Source organism: Aethalodelphis obliquidens, unplaced genomic scaffold (genome assembly GCF_003676395.1).
Source record: "Aethalodelphis obliquidens isolate GAN/ISIS:26980383/991018 unplaced genomic scaffold, ASM367639v1 scaffold11, whole genome shotgun sequence".
Taxonomy (NCBI): domain Eukaryota; kingdom Metazoa; phylum Chordata; class Mammalia; order Artiodactyla; family Delphinidae; genus Aethalodelphis; species Aethalodelphis obliquidens.
In genome coordinates this window covers 36,345,537-36,364,420 of record NW_020837955.1, presented here as the reverse complement: position 1 = coordinate 36,364,420, position 18,884 = coordinate 36,345,537, and the positions used below count along the sequence as shown (strand labels likewise).

General features: G+C 50.0%; 1 protein-coding gene across 1 annotated transcript in view; it reads right to left on the bottom strand.

Moving 5' to 3' along the window:
* BTBD16 (BTB domain containing 16) overlaps positions 1-9,741 on the bottom strand; it is a 46,969-nt gene extending 37,228 nt beyond the window's left edge. The window contains exons 1-4 of the mRNA XM_027113089.1: positions 9,724-9,741; positions 8,608-8,756; positions 2,239-2,312; positions 189-332 (exon numbers count right to left, since the gene is read on the bottom strand). Of these exons, the coding sequence (XP_026968890.1) occupies positions 189-332; positions 2,239-2,312; positions 8,608-8,756; positions 9,724-9,741 (385 nt within the window). The remainder of the gene's footprint in view (positions 1-188; positions 333-2,238; positions 2,313-8,607; positions 8,757-9,723) is intronic.
* Positions 9,742-18,884: the final 9,143 nt, after the last annotated feature.

The following is an 18,884-nucleotide window of genomic DNA, read 5'->3' as shown; positions in this document are numbered from 1 at the left end:
ACACTATAAGAACCATTATCCCATTTTAGAGCCGAGGAGACTGAGGTTAATCCTGTAATGAGATCACACCATGAGCCTTGGTCTTAACTGCCAGAGTGACCGTGGTCTCCAAACAGATAACCGAACGCCAAGCTGGGGCCTCTCTAACCAGAGAGCCCTTGGGGGTCCTGCTCTGGGTGAGAACATACCTTGCAGAAGCTTCTCCAGCTCCTTCTCAGGGTTTGCGTTGCCCCGGGCCAGGGCCATCATGTAAAGCTTGGTCAGGGTCTCGGACTGAAAAAGCTGGGGCTGATGGAGTTCCCACCTGAAGCCAAGGCATTCGAGAATCACACCTGAGGAGAGGAAAGGATGCTGAGCAAATGTTTTAACGACACCCCGACCTGAAGATGCTTTCACTCTGTCTCCCACGTACTCTCTGTCCATCCCGTTATCGAGCAAACGAGTGGGCAGGCGGCTTCGCTAGGAACAAAGTTCCAGCCACGGGGAGCTTCCTGGCTCCCAAGCGGATACGATGGGCACAAGGTAACTTAGAAAGCGGTAAACGTCCACCAGAGCTGCCGACCAACAGAGGCACACAAGCTGCCCTCCAACCTGGGGGCTGCAAAAAGCTTCGTGGGGCAGGGACGCTGGCTGCGACACTCTTGGAGGGGGCCTCACCTTGCCTCCCCCGTTGCAGTGTTTCTTAGCCTTGGCGCTGTTCATATCTGGAGCCAGATAATTCTCTGTGGACGGGTCTGTCCTGCGCTGTAGGATGTTTGGCAGCATCCCTGGCCTCCACCCACTGGATGCCAGTATCACCCGCCCCACCCAGGAGTTGTGACAACCCAAAATGTCTCCGGACATTGCCAAATGTCCTCTGGGGAGCAAAATTGCTACCCGGGCTGTTAGTGTCTAATTATTACCCACCTGAATGTCATAGAAAAAACCCCATCACCAGGGAGCAGGGTTCTCATCAGCATTGCTTTTCTCGAGGGAATGGAGATCATCAGAAAGCCCAGCTCACAGGCATGAAATGGGATTACAGTGTGAGGAGGGTTCCTTGCAAACTGTAAAGGATTTATGCTGGGGAGTCTCACCCGGGGTGGCAAAGATGATAAGAGAAAAAGAAGAGACTTGAATAGGAAGGTAGATGGAGGATCCAGGTGAGACATGAGAGGCTATGGGCAAGGGGGGCTCTGCAGGCTGGACCCCTGAATTAGCACAGAGCTGGGAGGAAGGGAGCCATGCTCGGGGTGATTCCCCCCGAACCCTAAATCCCAGCGCTGGACAGAACCTTGAGGTTCACTAGCCCCATCTACGTATTTCTTGGCTTTGCTATTATTTTGACCGCATGACTTTGGGTACCTGTTTCCTCTCCTGTTATTATTATTGTTATTCACCCACTGTATGATATTGTTTGGTGCTGGGAGTTGAGAACCTGGGTTTTCACCTCAAATCTCCGGTCACCTCAGGTGACAGTCTGGCTATGCCGGATTAAAAGGAATCTTGCCCCGTAATGGTGATTTTAAGCAAGGGCAGAATTGCGGATAAAGTGTGTCCCCTGCGCCCCCTTCCGCTTTCAGGATGGCAGTGCAGGGCAGACATCACAACCAATCTGGAACTCTTTCTCCTGAGCCCGGAGGCAGCCTCACACTACTTCTCACCCCCTGCTCCCACCATCAACCAGCGTTGACGGGTGAGAAGAAATCGATTAGCCTCCGCCGGGGAAGGAGGCTGGCTCTGACCTCAGATAGCCACACCGTGGGGTGGGGTTTATCCAAAAAAGCACCATCAACAAGCTGACCTGTCCAGGCTCCTCGTGGGGCTCAGTGAGCCCTTCCCAGCTGGACGGACCCGCTCTGACTCCTCACCCTACCTCAGATAAGTCTTCTTGGACGAGTGCAGATGTGGACATCCAAGTCACGACTGATTAAAGCCCAGAGGGACACAGAACAGCTGCCCCGGGCCCGATGGGCTTCTGCTTAGTCTTCCAATCCAACCTATTGATTAACATCGGCAGGTCTGTATTTATCATGGCCATTAGCATATGAAAATGTGTTTGCCAAGCGGCTTCATTCATTGTGCATTTGGGAAATATTTCCAGTCACACCTATTACACGAGGGACACTGTGCAGTGGGCAGGAACAGAACTCACAGACTGGTGACCAGGCCTCTGGTCTGGTTTTCCTTCCATAGAGACCACAAGCTACCCCTGAGGTCAGCAACATTCTGACGAATCCACTGGTGACAAGAACTCACCTGCCTCCGCGCTTTGGATGGCCTTGTTCTTCAAAGTCTCAGGGAAGTTTTCCTGAATTTGTGAAATGCATAACCTCAAGAAAAAATACAAACAAAAAATCCAGGCGTTCATACTGACATTTTTTTTTTTCTTCATCTGCAACATGTATGATTCCAGTGTAAGCATCCCTAAAGCATAAATGAATCAGTCTTATCATATCTCTCCCTCTGGGACAGTTTCCTCGGGTCACTGTGTGTCTGCCAATTTGACAAACTGTAAGCTCTGTCTGATGACCGGCTCAGAACATTAATTCCTGTTTTCAGTTTGCGGGTAGATCTTGCCAAGGAGGTATTTGAGGCTACATCTGGCTGCCTAAATGACACCTCTTTGGGTGAGTGTCTAAAACAGTGCCTAGCATATAGTAGGTACTCAATACATAACTGCTGGAGAAAGGGAGAGAGAGTCCTGGCATGTCTGGAAAGTTAACTCAGCAAAACTTCTGGTTAGGGTCATGCATGCCCCAGTCTCAGTGTGCCCACAGTCTAAACACAGAATCTACTCTGAGGGAGTTTCCTGGTGGTCTAGTGGCTAGGAGTCTGGGCTTTCACTGCCGTGGCCCTGGGTTGAATCCCTGGTCAGGGAACTGAGATCCGCCCCAATCCTCTGCCAGGAAATGGCATCATGAGCCTCCAGTTGCCCAGGCCAGCATCCTGAATGCTGCCTCACCTGATCGCTTGCCCAGATCTAATGAAATGCCTTTTGAATGCAGCCATCGCTCCTTGGGTGAATCCTTGCCCTCACTGCTGTCACCTTCATCCAAGCCACCATTTCCTGCCCCCTGTCACTGCCAGTCTCCGGGCCTCCACGTGGTCCCCTCTGATGCACACCTCACACTGCAGCCTGAGGAGCCACCTGAAATGCAAATCTGGTCTTGCCTCTCCCCTGCGGAGAATCCTTCCTTGTCTCCCCAGTGCTCCTGGGGGAAAGCCAACCTCCTTCACACGGCTAGCAGGCTTCTGCCTGTCTCTGCAGTCTCACCCCTCTACACTCCCTGCTCCAGCCCTTTTCAACAGCCTGAACCATCACCTCTGGTTTCCAATCTCTTGGACACGCACCTCCCTCACCTTTTCACTGGATGACCTCCTACGCATCCTTCCAGCTAAGCTTAGTTGTTGTTTCCTCTGGGGAGGCTGGGCTGGCGGCCCTCCCCAGCCCACCCTGGGATTGCCCCTGTTAAAACTCCTTCCCCAGCGTCTTCTGGTCGCCTGTTTCCTCACGGGCCCTCTGCACCCCACAGAGTCGGCGTTTGTTTACCCCGGCAGCCCTAGCACAGCCATCATGCAAGTGCTCCATAAATATCACTGCTTGGATGATGACAAAGATAAGACGCTTTTCCATAAACACTATATTCACCCTGCTAAGCAAGGAACCGAAACAAAACTGGAGTCACATGTTCACAGCTTGAAGACAGTCATCCCAAGAAAGCCAACCAGCCAGGGGACACTGGACCACACCAGCCCCTGTCACATTTGCCATGCTGTTTTCCAGTGATGCCAGAAATCCTTATGGGCCAGAGCGTATGCAGGAGGGCTTGGGTCGGAGAGCCTGTGTCCAGAATAATATTGACCACATGCTGCCCTTTCCGAGCAGAGATGGTGATTACAAGTGACTCAGCTTCAGGAAGGCTGTGGGCGCTTGAGTTGTTTATCCCACAGGAGCAGTGGACCTGACCCAAGCCAGACTCAATCCCCCTGGTGGCTTGGGTCACACATCTGGGCAGAGCCGGCTAAGGTCAGGAGTTCAGACTGTGACCTTAAAATGGAATGACAGACTCTGTCCCGCTGGGGCAACAGCCATGACCTCAACTACCCTCACAAACCTCACTGTCATCAGTTGGGCCAGGAGATGCTGGGCAACAAAAGTAACCACATTGCCTCCTCCTGGTGTATTGGCTGCTTGCCAAGATATACCATGTATCCTGTGGACTCTGTAGCTCCCAAAGCGGAGGCTCATCTCAGGACCATTGGAAAAGCTAATGGAACACATGGCATCTGGGAGCTGTCCTCTTCACCCTGTGGGACCAAGTGGCCTGGGATAAAGTGGGGATGCCGGGAACATGCCGTTAGTCTGGGGCTCACTACCTTGATGGGGAAACAGAGGGTAAAAGGGAAAGTCCATAAGTTTCTCATGGACATATGGGCTTCCTGCAGCAGACCATCGAAACAAAGGGCTTTCGACTTGATACCTTCAACATGCAAAGCTCCAGTGTGGCTTACCGGGAAGAGTCATGCAGACCTTGGGCCTGCCTCTGGGTCTTGGTTCTTTCCTCTGTAGGAGGGAAATGAGGACCACGTGGAAGTCACTGGGGGAGTAAAAGAGCTAATGCTCGGGATGCCTGGCACTGAGCAGACACTCTGTTCTCCTATCAGCTCTACACCGTGGATCATGGGTCTCCAGTCCCAGCTCTCCTGAAACTGCTCTCTGATAAAAATCTAGGGGTCCCTTCTTTGCATCCTTGCCTCTTAGCATGACCTCCTTCCAACCTCAGAGTGGACTTGGCACTGCCGTCAGAATGGGAAAAAACATGAGGCAGGGTCACCTTTTCCTAGGGCCCAAGCCCCCTAGATCATTGGTCCCCAACCTTTTTGGCACCAGGGACAGGTTTCGTGGAAGACAATTTTTCCATGGACCAGGGCTGGGGGGATGGTTTCAGGATGATCCAAGTGCATTACATTTATTGTGCACTTTATTTCTATTACTATTACATTCTAATATATAATGAAATAATTATACAATCCACCATAATGCAGAATCAGTGGGAGCCCTGAGCCTGTTTTCCTGCAACTAGATGGTTCCACCTGGGGGTGATGGGAGACAGTGACACCTGAAGTGTGTGGCTTGTGTCCAGTCTACTCCGTAAGATGCAGCTTGTCACTTGCTGCTCACTGATGGGGTTTTGATGAGTCTGCAAGCCATTGATTTGTTATGGTCTCCGTGCAGTCAAACCTCTCAGCTAATGATGATCTGTATTTGCAGCCGCTCCCCAGCGCTAGCATCACTGCCTCAGCTCCACCTCAGATCATCAGGTGTTAGATTCTCATAAGGAGCGCGCAACCTAGGTCCCTCGCATGCGCAGTTCACAGCAGGGTTCGCGCTCCTATGAGACTCTAACGCCGCCGCTGATCTGACAGGAGGCGGAGCTCAGGCGGTAATGTGAGCGATGGGGAGCGGCCGTAAATACAGATGAAGCTTCGCTCACTCACCCGCAGCTCACCTCCTGCTGTGCAGCCCGGGGTCCTAACAGGCCACGGACCGGTGGCCCAGGGAGTGGGGACCTCTGCCCTAGAGCCTCCTTCCTCAGCCACACTCCTGCATCCTGGATCTTTGGGTTCATATGTTAGCTGTGTCCACACGTACCAGAGAACTCCAGGGACACTGAATGACACATGTTAATTGGGTATTTATTTGCCAGATACCGTTCTAAGCTCTCAATGAATTATGTCATATAATTCTCATGGCAACTCTGTAAGACAGCATCCCCAGTTTGCAGATAAAGAAACTAAGGCACGAAAAGGTTAGGTTGTTTGCAAGGTGGTTAGCATTTCCTCATCTCTCAGGCCCCTTCTCCCCGTACTCCACACCCCAGTCCCAGTGGAAGGAAGCATGACGAAGACCAGGAACCTTAGGTTCCTGTATAGCATCTCCGAGTTCTGGAGCCAAAAGCTCACGGCGTCATGGAGACCCACAGACACAACCAGAAGTACTGGCTAGCTGGGCAGAACCTGGGGCATTGACATATGAGAAGCACAATTACGTATCTGAAATAAATGGGAAGCTCAGAGCTAGTTAACTCAGCTTTCCACGGCCAGTGATGCTTTACAGAACTAGTAAAATATAGATGGGTCCAGCTCCCATCAAAGTCAACAGCGCTCCCAAGTGGAAGAAGCAACAATAACAGCGTCAACGGCAAGAACGGGTTTGCTGGTTGGGCAGCCAGAGAGCTACGGGGAAGGTGCCTGTGTGTGTGTCTCAGGTACAATTCCAGACACCCCCACCCCTACCATCGACCTTGTTAGCTGACAAGTCTGAAAGTACAGAAGGGTTACCAGGAATAAGCCCTTTATTTTATTACGTAAATTAAATAAAACTTTTGTTATGCTTTCCAAGTTTATGTTTCTCACAATCACATGGAATAAATCCCCATTGTGAAAATAAAGAAAATAAAATTTTGTGTTTATTAAAGAAAATCAGCTCCTCCCGCACTGTAGTAGACTGCATCCATGGCCCCAATTACACACCCTTGTCCTGCAGGACTCCAGAGTTTCTCCCAAGAGAGCTGGTGTGTATTTCCTGCCCCTTGACTTTGACTTTGGCCATGTGACTTGCCTTGGCCGAGTGGACATAGTGAGCAACTGGGCCCGCCCTCTTGCCCTCTGCCGGCACCAAGACAAGGACATGCCCAGGCTAGCCCGCTGTCTCAGGAAGAGGACAAGAGGCTTGTGGAGCGCCAAACTGCCCAGATGAGCTGAGCCTGGGTCGGCTGATGGCTGATACACGAGTGATCGGCCGTCCTGAGCACCTACCTGCCCTCAGCCTGCCTCCCGACCCCCAGCTTCCCAGCATCACCAAGGAGAGAGGCAGATCTGCAAAGCTTCTCCTGGGAAGAGAGCGCCCAGACCAGTCCCTGCATCTGCTGTGTTTGAGGCAAGATGTTTTGATTTGGAGAAAGTGCTAAGAGGCAGAATGACATATGGAGTCATTGGCTGGCAGAGCACAGGGCTGACACTCCCCCGAATGGAACCACCAGGATCAATAACTAAGACTGCTGCTTAGGCTAGAAAGATAATAGCTGTGTTTACTGAGCACCTACTATTTGCCAGGAACAGCACTAATCATTTTTAATGTACTGTCTGATTGAAGGTCACTCTTCAGGGGAGATGCTATTGTCACCATTTCACAGATGAGGAAACTGAGGCTCAGAGAGATTAAGCCACTGGCTGAAGGTCACAGAACTAGTAAATGGAGGAGAAGGAATTCCAACCCTGTCAAATAGACTACGTTTAATGGCCCAAAAGCCCAGCACCAATGGCCATCACCCCTCAGGCCACCACCCCCAGCCTAGCTCAGCGAAGACGTCTGCCCCTGCAAGCCCAGCCTCCCTCCTCAGGTTTCTGGATCAGTTTGCCTATATTCCCAGGCCCAGCTCCTGCGCCTGCTTGCCCAGCCTGGCCCTGATGCCAAGGAGCACAACGAACTCTAAGACTTCTTCAGGGCTCTAACCAAACAAAATATAAAATAAGTTCAAAGTTGTTTAAGGCTATGAGTAACCAATGCCAAAAACTGCAACTCACAGCACTCAATTTTTTCTAAGCGGGGGTCGTCAGAGAATTTAGAGACCAAACCCAGATGGGCTTTGGTTTATTCCCACGTGCGTGGTATAGTCATCTGTGGGGTGGGAGGCAACCGAGCAGGGCTGGCCGGTGGGCCTGGAAAGGGAAGATGTGGCTCCTCGCTCAGCAAACATGGAGCCAGGAGCTCTTCCGTGCCAGGTGCTGCCCAGGGCACAGCCCACACTCAGGGAGATGCTCAGGCAGGTCAGACGGAGTGCTCATAAGGCAGACGTGCCAGTGCATGGAGGCAGAAGCATCCAGGCAGATCCAAAAGGCCAGGGCCTGGTGGGGCAGTGGTTGGGAGTCCGCCTGCCGATGCAGGGGACGTGGGTTTGTGCCCCGGTCCGGGAAGATCCCACATGCCGCGGAGCGGCTGGGCCCGTGAGCCATGGCCGCTGAGCCTGCGCGTCCGGAGCCTGTGCTCTGCAACGGGAGAGGCCGCAGCAGTGAGAGGCCCGTGTACCGCAAAAAAAAAAAAAAAAAAAAAAGAGGGCAAAAGGCCAGGGAAGTGAAGTGTTCCTTCTGCAACGGGATCCAGCTCTGTGTCCCCAGGAGAGGCAAATAAAAACTCATAACCCGAAGAAGTGATGCTCTAAGCCAGCAGCTCGGAACACTTTGCGGGTGAGCAGAAGCCTGCTTCTCCCCTTGCTGGGTGGACATGCGCATTCGTGGGATGGGTTCAAACTCTGAGCCAGGCCGTCTCACTTTGTTTGTCAACAAATCAGTTGATAAACTTAGAATCCTGTTAGGGTCCAAAGTTCCCAGTACAAAGGAAAATCTAGAAAAAAAATTCTCAATCTCTCTGGACTTTAATCACCACCCACAGACATTCTCAGAGGAAGCTGTCACCCTGATCCTGTCCATCCCTAAGGGATGGTCCCAAAGGCAGCCTTCCTTGCAAATACCCAGGACAGCCCACCTGCCCAATCAGAGTTGCCCAACCATGGGGCACTTCCCAGAAGGGTGGCTCACCCCGCCATGGGCCTTTGGTCTTCCTACCTGTCTGGGTTCTTCAGAACTTCATCAAAGTCTACGTTGACAGCCTTGCACATCTGGGAAAGCGCCAGCAGGTCCCCCAAAAAAGGCTCTCTGAGGAAACGCCACCGGCTGGTTGAGCCAACGATCCGGCGTTCCAGCTGGGGTTTGTGCTGCTTGGAAAGAAAGAACGTCTTTTTTTAACCACACATAAATACCAGGTTTTCCAAATTGTACAGCAGAAAGGAAATCAAGACAAATTTTAAAAGGCTGGTTAATTTTCAAAGATGGCCAATATTTTTCCAGAGCTGTCTTCTCAAGACAAATATATTGTATTCAGGAGACTGAGGACTTCAAGCCACAAAGTAATTTGGAATTTAGCACCTGGGACAGGAGGTGCCAGAGGTGAAATGTCAGGGAGAAAGATATCAAACTGAGGAGATCTGGCGCAGGGACTGTTTTTTTTCAAATTGCGGTAAAATATACAAAACATAAAACTCACCATTTAATCCATTTTGTAGGTACAATTAGTAGCACTTAGGACATTTACAGTGTTGTACAACCATTACAACTATCTAGTTCAGAACCTTTGCATTACTCCAAAAGGAAACTGTCGACTCGTTAAGCCATCACTCCCAATTTCCCCCTTCCCCACTTCCTGGAAACCACTCATCTGCCTTCTGTCTCTACGGATTTGCCTGTTCTGGAAATTTCATATAAATGGAATCCTACAACAGTGGCCTTTTAAGTCTGGCTTCTTTCACTTTGCATGTTTTCAAGGTTCATCCACGTTGTAGCCTGTGTCAGAATTTCATTCCTTTTTAGGGCTGAATGACATTCCATTGTGGGGAGAGACCACCTTTTGTTTATCCATTCACCAGCTGATAGCTATTGGGGTTGTTACAACCTTTTGGCTACTGTGAAGAGTGCTGCTATGAATATTCGTGTATGAGTTTCTGTTTGAACACCTGTTTTCAGTTCTTTTGGTATAAACCCAGGACTGGAACAGGTGGGCCACTGGGTGGGGACTTTTCCTTAGACATTTTCTTAAGGTCCTGGGCTTCAGCAATTTCCTTAAGGGAGCGGTACAAAACCCAGCATGGATGTAAACCTCAGATGTGGTGGCTCAAGGAAACCTACCCAGGACAAGTGCACCATGAGGGACCCATAGGAATGGGTGAAACGGATCCTAAGCCACACCAGGCACCAACAGGGTGGTGGGGAGACCACAGGCCATGGAATGGAGGATCTGAGTTCAAATCTTGTTTTTGCCACTGACTGGTTGTGTGACCTTGGGCAAAAAATTTACTCTTTTGAGCCTCTTGGACCTCATATATAAAATGGGAATAATGACGACGATAATGAGGATGAATATGAGGATGAGGATGAGGATGTGGATGAGGATGTGGATGAGGATGAGGATGAGGATGAGGATGTGGATGAGGATGTGGATGAGGATGAGGATGAGGTTGAGGATGAGGATGAGGATGTGGATGAGGATGAGGATGAGGATGAGGATGTGGATGAGGATGAGGATGAGGATGAGGATGAGGATGAGGATGAGGATGAGGATGTGGATGAGGTTGAGGTTGAGGATGTGGATGAGGATGAGGATGAGGATGAGGATGAGGATGAGGATGTGGATGAGGATGTGGATGTGGATGAGGATGAGGATGAGGATGTGGATGTGGATGAGGATGTGCATGTGGATGTGGATGTGGATGTGGATGAGGATGAGGATGAGGATGAGGATGTGGATGTGGATGAGGATGAGGATGAGGATGAGGATGTGGATGTGGATGAGGATGTGGATGAGGATGAGGATGTGGATGTGGATGAGGATGAGGATGAGGATGAGGATGTGGATGTGGATGAGGATAAGGACGCTGTTGAAATGATAAAATAAAGTTTGGGAACTATGCTTTAGTATAGTGCCTGGAATATGGTGGGTGATTGAAAACTGTAGAATCTGAACCTAGATACAGCCCTGCTGAAGTGTGACACAAAAATGATGGGCTCTGACAGCAGGCCTCCAACACACTCTTCCCAGCTGAGTCAGCCAATAAAGCTTGAGGTCCTCAGGGGTGCTGGACTCATCCCCTTGTGGAAACCCAGCAATACAACTGTCACCAGGTGCTTCTGTTCCTCACCATTGCCTGCCCTCTTGTGAAACTGATTACTTACCGGATTCAGCATTTTCATGAAGGACCATGGAGATTACACAAAGGGAAGAAGCACCTGGAAGATGAAAGAGGTAAATTTTAAATTTCAAAAAATTTCCAAAGGGTCTTTTCAAAATATTATGGAGGGGATTGGACCAAAGAATCTATATTTTGCCACAAAAGTAATAATGAGTAAGCCTCAAGTGTCAGTTATTTATCAAATTAAGTGAAAAATCTAACTTTTGAAAGCACATTAGTAGAAAGACGATTCTCTGCTCTTGTGCTGGGAAAAGTGTCTCAGATCAAGCAAAATAGGAGACAATCCATGATCCTCTGAGTCTCCACCCTTTACCAAGGTGATGGGGACCAAAGGAGGCCTATGAGTAGGCTGACCATGTAATTTGTCATTCAGACCAGGAGGCTAAAAGGGGTGATATTAATAATTAGGCCTAGACAGCTAGTGTCGACCAGGGCTGTCCTGGAGCACAGTGGACTCATCTCACCTTAGTTTTGAGGGACATGAAAGGGGCTGAGTGGCAGAACTTCCCAGCTGTCTCTGATCATTTTTAGGGTAGTTTGGTTGCAAGCAACAGAAAGTAACTCTGTTAATGACATGGCAAAAAAAAAATCTGGGGGTTAAGGGAGGTTGGGATTTGTTGAAAGGATGGTAAGGGAAAGAGGGAACTCAGAATCAAAGGGAAAACGGAGACTCTTTTTGGGGACGGCCAGGAAGCAGCTCCAGGGATACGGTGCAAGCACCAGTGTCCACCTCTGTCAGACGCTGCGTCTAGGCTGCCTCTAGCAGTTCCCCGTCTCACCCCCCCACCCACCCGCCCCAGTCAGTCTTGGGCGGTCCTGCTCCACTGAAATTCTCAGCAAAAGAACACAACTGGCTTGGCTTAGGTCTCAGGCGGGCAGACAGCTTGATTAACTCTCCCAACGAGACTGCAGTGGGGACTGGGTGGTTCCCCAGAACAAGCCTGGGGAGAAGGGTAGTGGCCGAGCAGGCAAAACCAGCAGGAACTAGGTCACCTGGTGACCAAGCATCCCACCTGACTCTGTGCATCACTCCCCAGGTAGCATTTCACCTGCACTATAGCCGTGGTGCTGAGAAGGGGCTCAATTGTCCATTTAACAAGTATATTCTGTGCAGCTGCCATATGCAAGGAAAGTGTTGTTTTTGGGATACGGCAGTGAGCAAAGTGGACAGGATCTCTGCCTCGTGGAACTTCTATTCCACCTGGGCAGACAGGCTTTTCTTTTCCTTTTAATTACCTTAGATTTCTTACATTGCCAAAGTGATACAGGTTCATTGCAACAAGTGAGCTAATACAAAGACAAGTAAAGAAAAATTTAACAAGAGCCACACAATATTTCATACTGTGGATATATCATAATTTATTAGACTATTCACCTGTTGATGATCATTCAGTTTGTTTCCTGTGTTTTTACTCCCCAAAACAATGCTGCAATAAACATACATACATATATGTATGTGTGTATATGTATATATATATATATTTTTAATTTTATTTATTTATTTTTGGCTGCATTGGGTCTTCGTTGCTGCACGCGGGCTTTCTCTAGTTGCGGTGAGCGGGGGCTACTCTTCATTGCGGTGCGCGAGCTTCTCGTTGCGTTGTCTTCTCTTGTTGTGGAGGACGGGCCCTAGGCACGTGGGCTCAGTAGTTGTGGCTCGCGGGCTTAGCTGCTCTGCGGCATGTGGGATCCTCCCGGACCAGGGGTTGAACCCGTGTCCCCTGCATTGGTAGGCAGCTCCTTAACCACTGAGCCACCAGGGAAGCCATATATATATGTTTTTAAACACAGGTATTTATATCTATAGCTGTTAACTATATCTCTATCCATCCATCTATCATCTATCTTTCTATATCTATATATATCTTTGTGTGTTATTGCTTTTACTTCTAAGAAACAGATCCTTCAAAGTGGGATTATGCTAAAGAAGACAGGTATCTTTAATTGATGATGCCAACTCACTTTCCCAAAAGTTATAGTAATTTGCATTCCCATCCAATTTGTAAGTGCTTTCCCCCCCACACCATCTCCAGTACTCGGTATTATCAATATTTATTTTTGCCAATCTGGTGGGTGATAGTTTCAGATTGTTATTTTAATTTGAGCTTCCCTGGCCACTATTAAGATTCGTTTATGTATGTATCAGCCTTATAACTTTTTATTCCTGAGAAGTGCCTAATCATAGGCTTTCCTCATTTTGCCACTGGATTGATATAGTTTCCTTAGCATTTCTCGAAGCTCTCTGTATACTACAGACGTTAATCTTTTGTCTACCTTACATATTGCAGAAATTTTCTCCAGTGTATCACTTGTCTTTTCACTTTGTGAATATTATACAAAGTATTTAATTAGGTATGGAAAATATGTCAATTACATATGTATGCCTATACGTATATCTCTCTGTATGTATATGTACATATCTATCCTTTGACTATCCCTAACTTAAAAACTGGATATCAAATTGATGTGTTTCCTTTATGGCTGGGTTTCCATCTTGCATAAGGAGGTTTTTCCTACCCCCAGGAAACACATATATGCTTCTCTGATCCATTTTCCACGCAGGCGTCAGAAAGACCCTCAAGTCCGCAATGTCAAATCTTTCACCAGCTTCCACAGTCCTTACTATAAACTCCTGAACCCTCAGTGGAGCCACTTTGAGGTTAGAGTTACATTCTAAAGCAAGCCTGGTCAGCACAGAATGAACCACAGCCAGACAGAAGTTTCCCCGTACCTAAGCAGAACTCGGCATCGGCTTAAGAGGGGGAGGCTGGGGTTTGCACTGAGGTACCCAAGCTCCGGCTTGGTATCCCAGAGCCTTTTTAGCTGATCTTGAAATCCAGGGCTATCTCAATGGCCTGGACATGTTATTTTTCCTTTTTTCATCACACCAGGCAAAATGTCCTTTAAAGGGTTTTGAGGGTTGGTTCCTGGGTCACTCTGATTGGCATGAGTTACTTAAGATGGTACCTCAGCTCCCAGACCCCTCCTGCCTCCCAGCCCAGAACTCCCGAAGCCCCTCTCTGCCAACTGACCATATGGAATCAAGTCCAAGCAGTGCCCTACGGATGCCCTCTGTGTCTCTAACGTGGATGAAAGTACCAGCCATACTTACTACTTTGAAGTCCCCTTGCCCACCGCAGGTGTGCTTACAGGGGGAGCTAGTGGAACGAAGGCACTCTCATTACATCGGTCTCTGAATTACAGGAGAGCTGAGAGCCATTCGCCTTCTGAGCCTGAATCCTCAGAGCGCTCATGACACGTGGGGCTCACCTTTTTCTTCCTGTGGGCAAGGTGCTACGGCAGGGGAGCTCACCTTTGGTTTCCTCGGGTCTTTGTGGGCACCATGGCAACATCAGGGAAGGTTCCGAGCACTCCCTGTTCCAGGCTCAGTCTCAGCACAGGCTGGGGGCTGCGGGAGGGATAGAGTCTTACAGAGACCAACTGCGGTGCCACGCATGTCCTCCTCCACTTCCCTCCTTAGGGAAACAGTGTCATTCCTGTTTCCATGTAGCGCCATGCTTCCTTACAGCGCCTGGGGTAACTAGAGTCTCTAAAAGGGCCTCAGTGGGAACCAACCCCTAAATCCTCAGTCCTCATCTGTAAAATAAGATTGGACTAGAAGGTTCTCAGATCCCTCCCAGCTTTGGCATTCTGGGGAGCTCCTTTTCTAGATCTAGTATCCAGAAATGTTTAGACAAAATTGTTTAAATAAAAATTGGAGCATTTTTTATTATTGAAAGCTATGCCTGATGACTTATTTTGTTGGTAGATGATTTTTAATCTGCTCTCTCCGGGAACTGATAACTGTCTACAAGTTGGGGACAAGGCCGAGACCCTTCATAACACGGGCTAAGGTGGGATCTTGCAGTGTCCTCAGTGCCTTGGTCTGCGAAGCCTGTGAGGTAGGGAGGTGGGACCTCGTCCACTGAAGTCCTGGACCCCACCCCAGGGCTCACAGAAACGCCAGCTACTGTAAAAGGAGCCTGGGGTCGGTGCAGCTTGTTAAGACCTGAGGGCCTTCAGGCGCAGCCTCTCCTGAGTCAAGTAAATTATAAAGCAAAACAGGAAAGTAGCTACTCTGCCTACGGGTAATTGTGTTGTCGAATCTGTAAAACCCTTGATAAAAAGGAGGCACCCCCAAATGTACCTCCCTCCTCACTCTCGGACCTGTGATTCTACCCTCCTGACACCCACATTCTGCTTTGCAGGGTAGTTGGCTACTGTGACGTGTCCAATGGCGGCTTACCCATCCCTGTGTGCCCCCAGAGCCCAATAGCAAACGCAGCCCCTGGGACCTGCTCAACAAATGTCTCAACTTGGATAACTGGATCTATCAGTCCCTACCCACCACTCTGTCTTTGCACATGGATGAGCACTGTGTGTGTGTGTGTGTGTGTGTGTGTGTGTGCATGTGCGTGTATCTGCTTCTGTGTGGGTCATGGTCCCATCTCAGCAGAAGTCTGTGTGCAAATGGGCAGATTCACTCCCTCTTTGTGGCTCCCTTCCATCCACTCCAAATTTTCCCAGCCCCTGTCTCTGGAATGTAGGACCCCACATAAGATTTCAATTAAAAAGTTTGAAACACGTTGTCCTGGACCATCTGGCAATTCCACTCGCTCCATTATGGGCCACATCCCAGGATGCCCTCAGGTACCACTTTCTGGGGCACAGAAGGCAGGCCCTTGGGCGCCCCCTAGTGTCCACTCTAGGGAAGCATCCCAGGGTGGTACCCTCCTCTCTGTCCGTAAGCAGAACCCCTGGCCTTGGCTGGATCCATCACTTCCTACAGAGTCTGAGCTCAGGGATCCCGGGCCTTCAGCCTACCCCAAAGCCCTCTATCCACATATCTCCCCACAAATCTTGGGAGCTGAGCTATTGGCCAAAGTCAAAGACAGCAAATACAAATAAATAGAAATGGCTCCCATCATGCTTCCCTAAAGTCCTTTCCTGGTGGCCTCCAGTGTTCCGGGATGTGCAGTGATCCAGCCCCACGGGCCCAGACAAGTCAGAAGTCCCAAGATCCTTCAGTGGCCGAGACATCAAACCTCACTGAGCACAGCTCTCAGCTAGAACCATCTTGTACCAAAATCTCCCGTGACACGGTTACAGGAGGATTCCAGCGCGATGCCCATCTTCTTCTTGAACACTCCAGGGATGAGGAACTCACTACCTTCCCAGACTGCCCATTTCAGCCACTCCATCTGGTACCCCATATGGAGAGGCAGTGGAGTACAGGGGAAAGAACACCTGATTTTGACCCTGGTTCTAGCACTGATTAGTTGTGTGACCCCGGACATGACCTTATCCTCCCTTGGTGGAAAGTGTAGACTCAGAGCCCCTGGGGCCTGGCAGTTTGGAGCATCTAGGTCTTAGAGCCGAGCGTTGGCTCTAAAGCAGCAGTCCCCAACCTTTTAGGCACCAGGGACCGGTTTCAGGGAAGACGATTTTTCCACGGACGGGGCGGGAGGCATGGTTTCGGGATGATTCAAGCGCATTACATTTATTGTGCACTTTATTTCTATTATTATTATGTCAGCTCCACCTCAGATCATCATGCATTAGATCCCGGAGGTTGGGGACCCCTGCTCCAAAGTCTCTGGTTCTAAAAGAACCAGGGCCCTGACACGGTGTGTGTGCAGTGGGAGACACCATGGGTATCGGGATCAGCTGGCTCCCAAGGTATGGGGGGCTGTCTGTGCAACCTGGCTCCAGGCCAAGCCTCCGGGGGAGGCAGTGCACGAGCTGGAAGACAGGCAGGGGCTTCACCAAGGAGAAGCAAGGAACCGGGCGTGCCCTCGAGTTGAGTCCTATATGGCAAGGGGGTGGTCTCAGCGATAAGAAATGAGAGCTGCATCGGTCAGACCCTGGCCACTGACTTGCTTTGGGACCCTGAGAGAGTCTTACTCTGGCTCAGGACTTCAGTGTTCTCATCTGCAAAACGAAGTTCTGACAGAACAACTCAGCTCCACCCACCGCTGAAGTTCAGACAAAACAACTCAGCTCCGTCCACCGCTGACCCTATTCTTCCAAGACCTCTGGTTGGTGCAGCCGGGACTGCGAGGGCTGATGACAACGTGCTGCCCCAGGGATTACTTCACTGGCTCATTTCAACAAAGTCTGATGGTCAAGTTTGTGCTGGGTGTTGGGGTGCAGTGGCGGCGAGCCGACAGATGAGACCACCCCTGCAATTCCGTGACCTCACACGGCCTGCAGCATTGTTTAGGCAAAAGCTTTCTTTAAGGACGGGCTTACTATTTTACTTACAATTTTTTGTTACAATGTTTTTAAAGGAAATTTATTTTATGGATGAAATAACATATTTGGTATACCGGTTGATTTCTAATATACATTAAAATTAACTACATAACTATTTTTTAAAAGTCATTTATGAGCTGCTCTTAAAAATCATCTTTTGTGCCCAAGCATCTCACTTTTGGCAGTTTAAACTCTGCCCCTGTGAGGCTCACAGCGTACAGGGTGATGGGTCGGTGAGTTGCAGGAACTCATAGGCAGGGCAACTGACTGTACGAAGCCTGTCTCTTATTCTCATGCTTTGACATCTTGGGGCCTTGCTGACCCTAGAGGGACTGTCTCTCCCAGGACTGGACAATTCCTACAGAGAGTAAAGGACTCATCTCCAGGTGAGCCCTTCATATGCAAACTAGCCAATCCAGAGCCCATATCCCAACCACCTGTGACATTCAGGGCCACTGCTCCCCTGCCCTAACCATCCCAGGTACCAGACAGCTACAGAAAGCCCCTATGCCCAGAGTCAGCTGAAACGATTCAAACTAGCCAATCCTAAGCCTGCTCACCCTGTCTCACCTGTTCCTTCCCTCGGGAACCACAACAAAGGCTCTTGCCCACATTTTCCCCCTTCTCCCTCTGGCTCCTGCTGAACCCTACAGTGCTTCCCCATGTGGCCCTGCTCCCCTCCCCTTGGGAACTGTGAGTAGCAAACTATGTTTTCCGTGGCAATTGTCTCCTCATCTGTTGGCCTTATCCTACCCGAATTATAATAAAACCTACATTTTAAAACACCGACCCAGTCCTGGGGCTTCAGGGAGAGTTCTTTGTAGGAAGTGATATCAAGGATGAGTGCCAAGGGGGTATGAATTAGCTGAGAGATACGATGATGGGCCAGGGGTGGGTGTCCCAGGTGGAGGGAACAGCATACGCTGGGCTGCAGTGAAGAATGCCCACGCAGTCTGCACGATAGGGTGGGAACCTGGGACAGGAGGCCAGAAGGGGAGCAGGGAACAGATCTCCCGGGGCTCGGAGGGGCTGAGGAGTCTGGGTTTTGTCTAGTCCTACCACTTTTGATCTCCAGGTTGCTTTTCCCAGCTCCTAAAAAGCTCAAAAGAAAAACTTGTGAATTCTCCAGATTCTGCCATTGCCGTTCCAGGGAACCCAGAAGCCTGGCCACCAGCCTGGGGAGGTGCCACAGGTCCACTGACTGCTGAGGGAAACACACAAAGGCCAGGAAGAGCAAAGCCACTCACGACAGCCTAACAGAGCACACCTGGGACAGCCCCATCACCCTTCCCATCCATTGAACAAAGAGCAGGGTTTTCATACTCCGTAAAAACAATAGTGAAGCCAGCCCAGACTCAAGGCAGAGACACCAATCAGATGAATTAAAGAATGGACCTGAGGACCACGGCAGGCAGCAGAGCGCATTCCCTCCCCTGTGCCTTCTCTCCCCACCACTTTCTGCTCCGACCTCCTTGGGAAGGAATCTGTTAGCCTGGGGAAAGCAAAGGATCTTGCAGTCACTGAAGAAACCAGGATCCAATCTCCTGGCTGAGTGATTCAGCCAAGTCCCTGGGGTTAACCTCTCTGAGCCTCTGTTTCCCTCTTGTAAAATGGAAATAGAAAATAGTTCCCGGGCTTCCCTGGTGGCGCACTGGTTGAGAGTCCGCCTGCCGATGCAGGGGACGCGGGTTCGTGCCCCGGTCCGGGAAGATCCCACAGGCCTCGGAGCGGCTGGGCCTGTGAGCCATGGCCGCTGAGCCTGCGCGTCCGGGGCCTGTGCTCCGCAACGGGAGAGGCCACAGCAGTGAGAGGCCCACGTACGGCAAAAAAAAAAAAAAAAAAAAA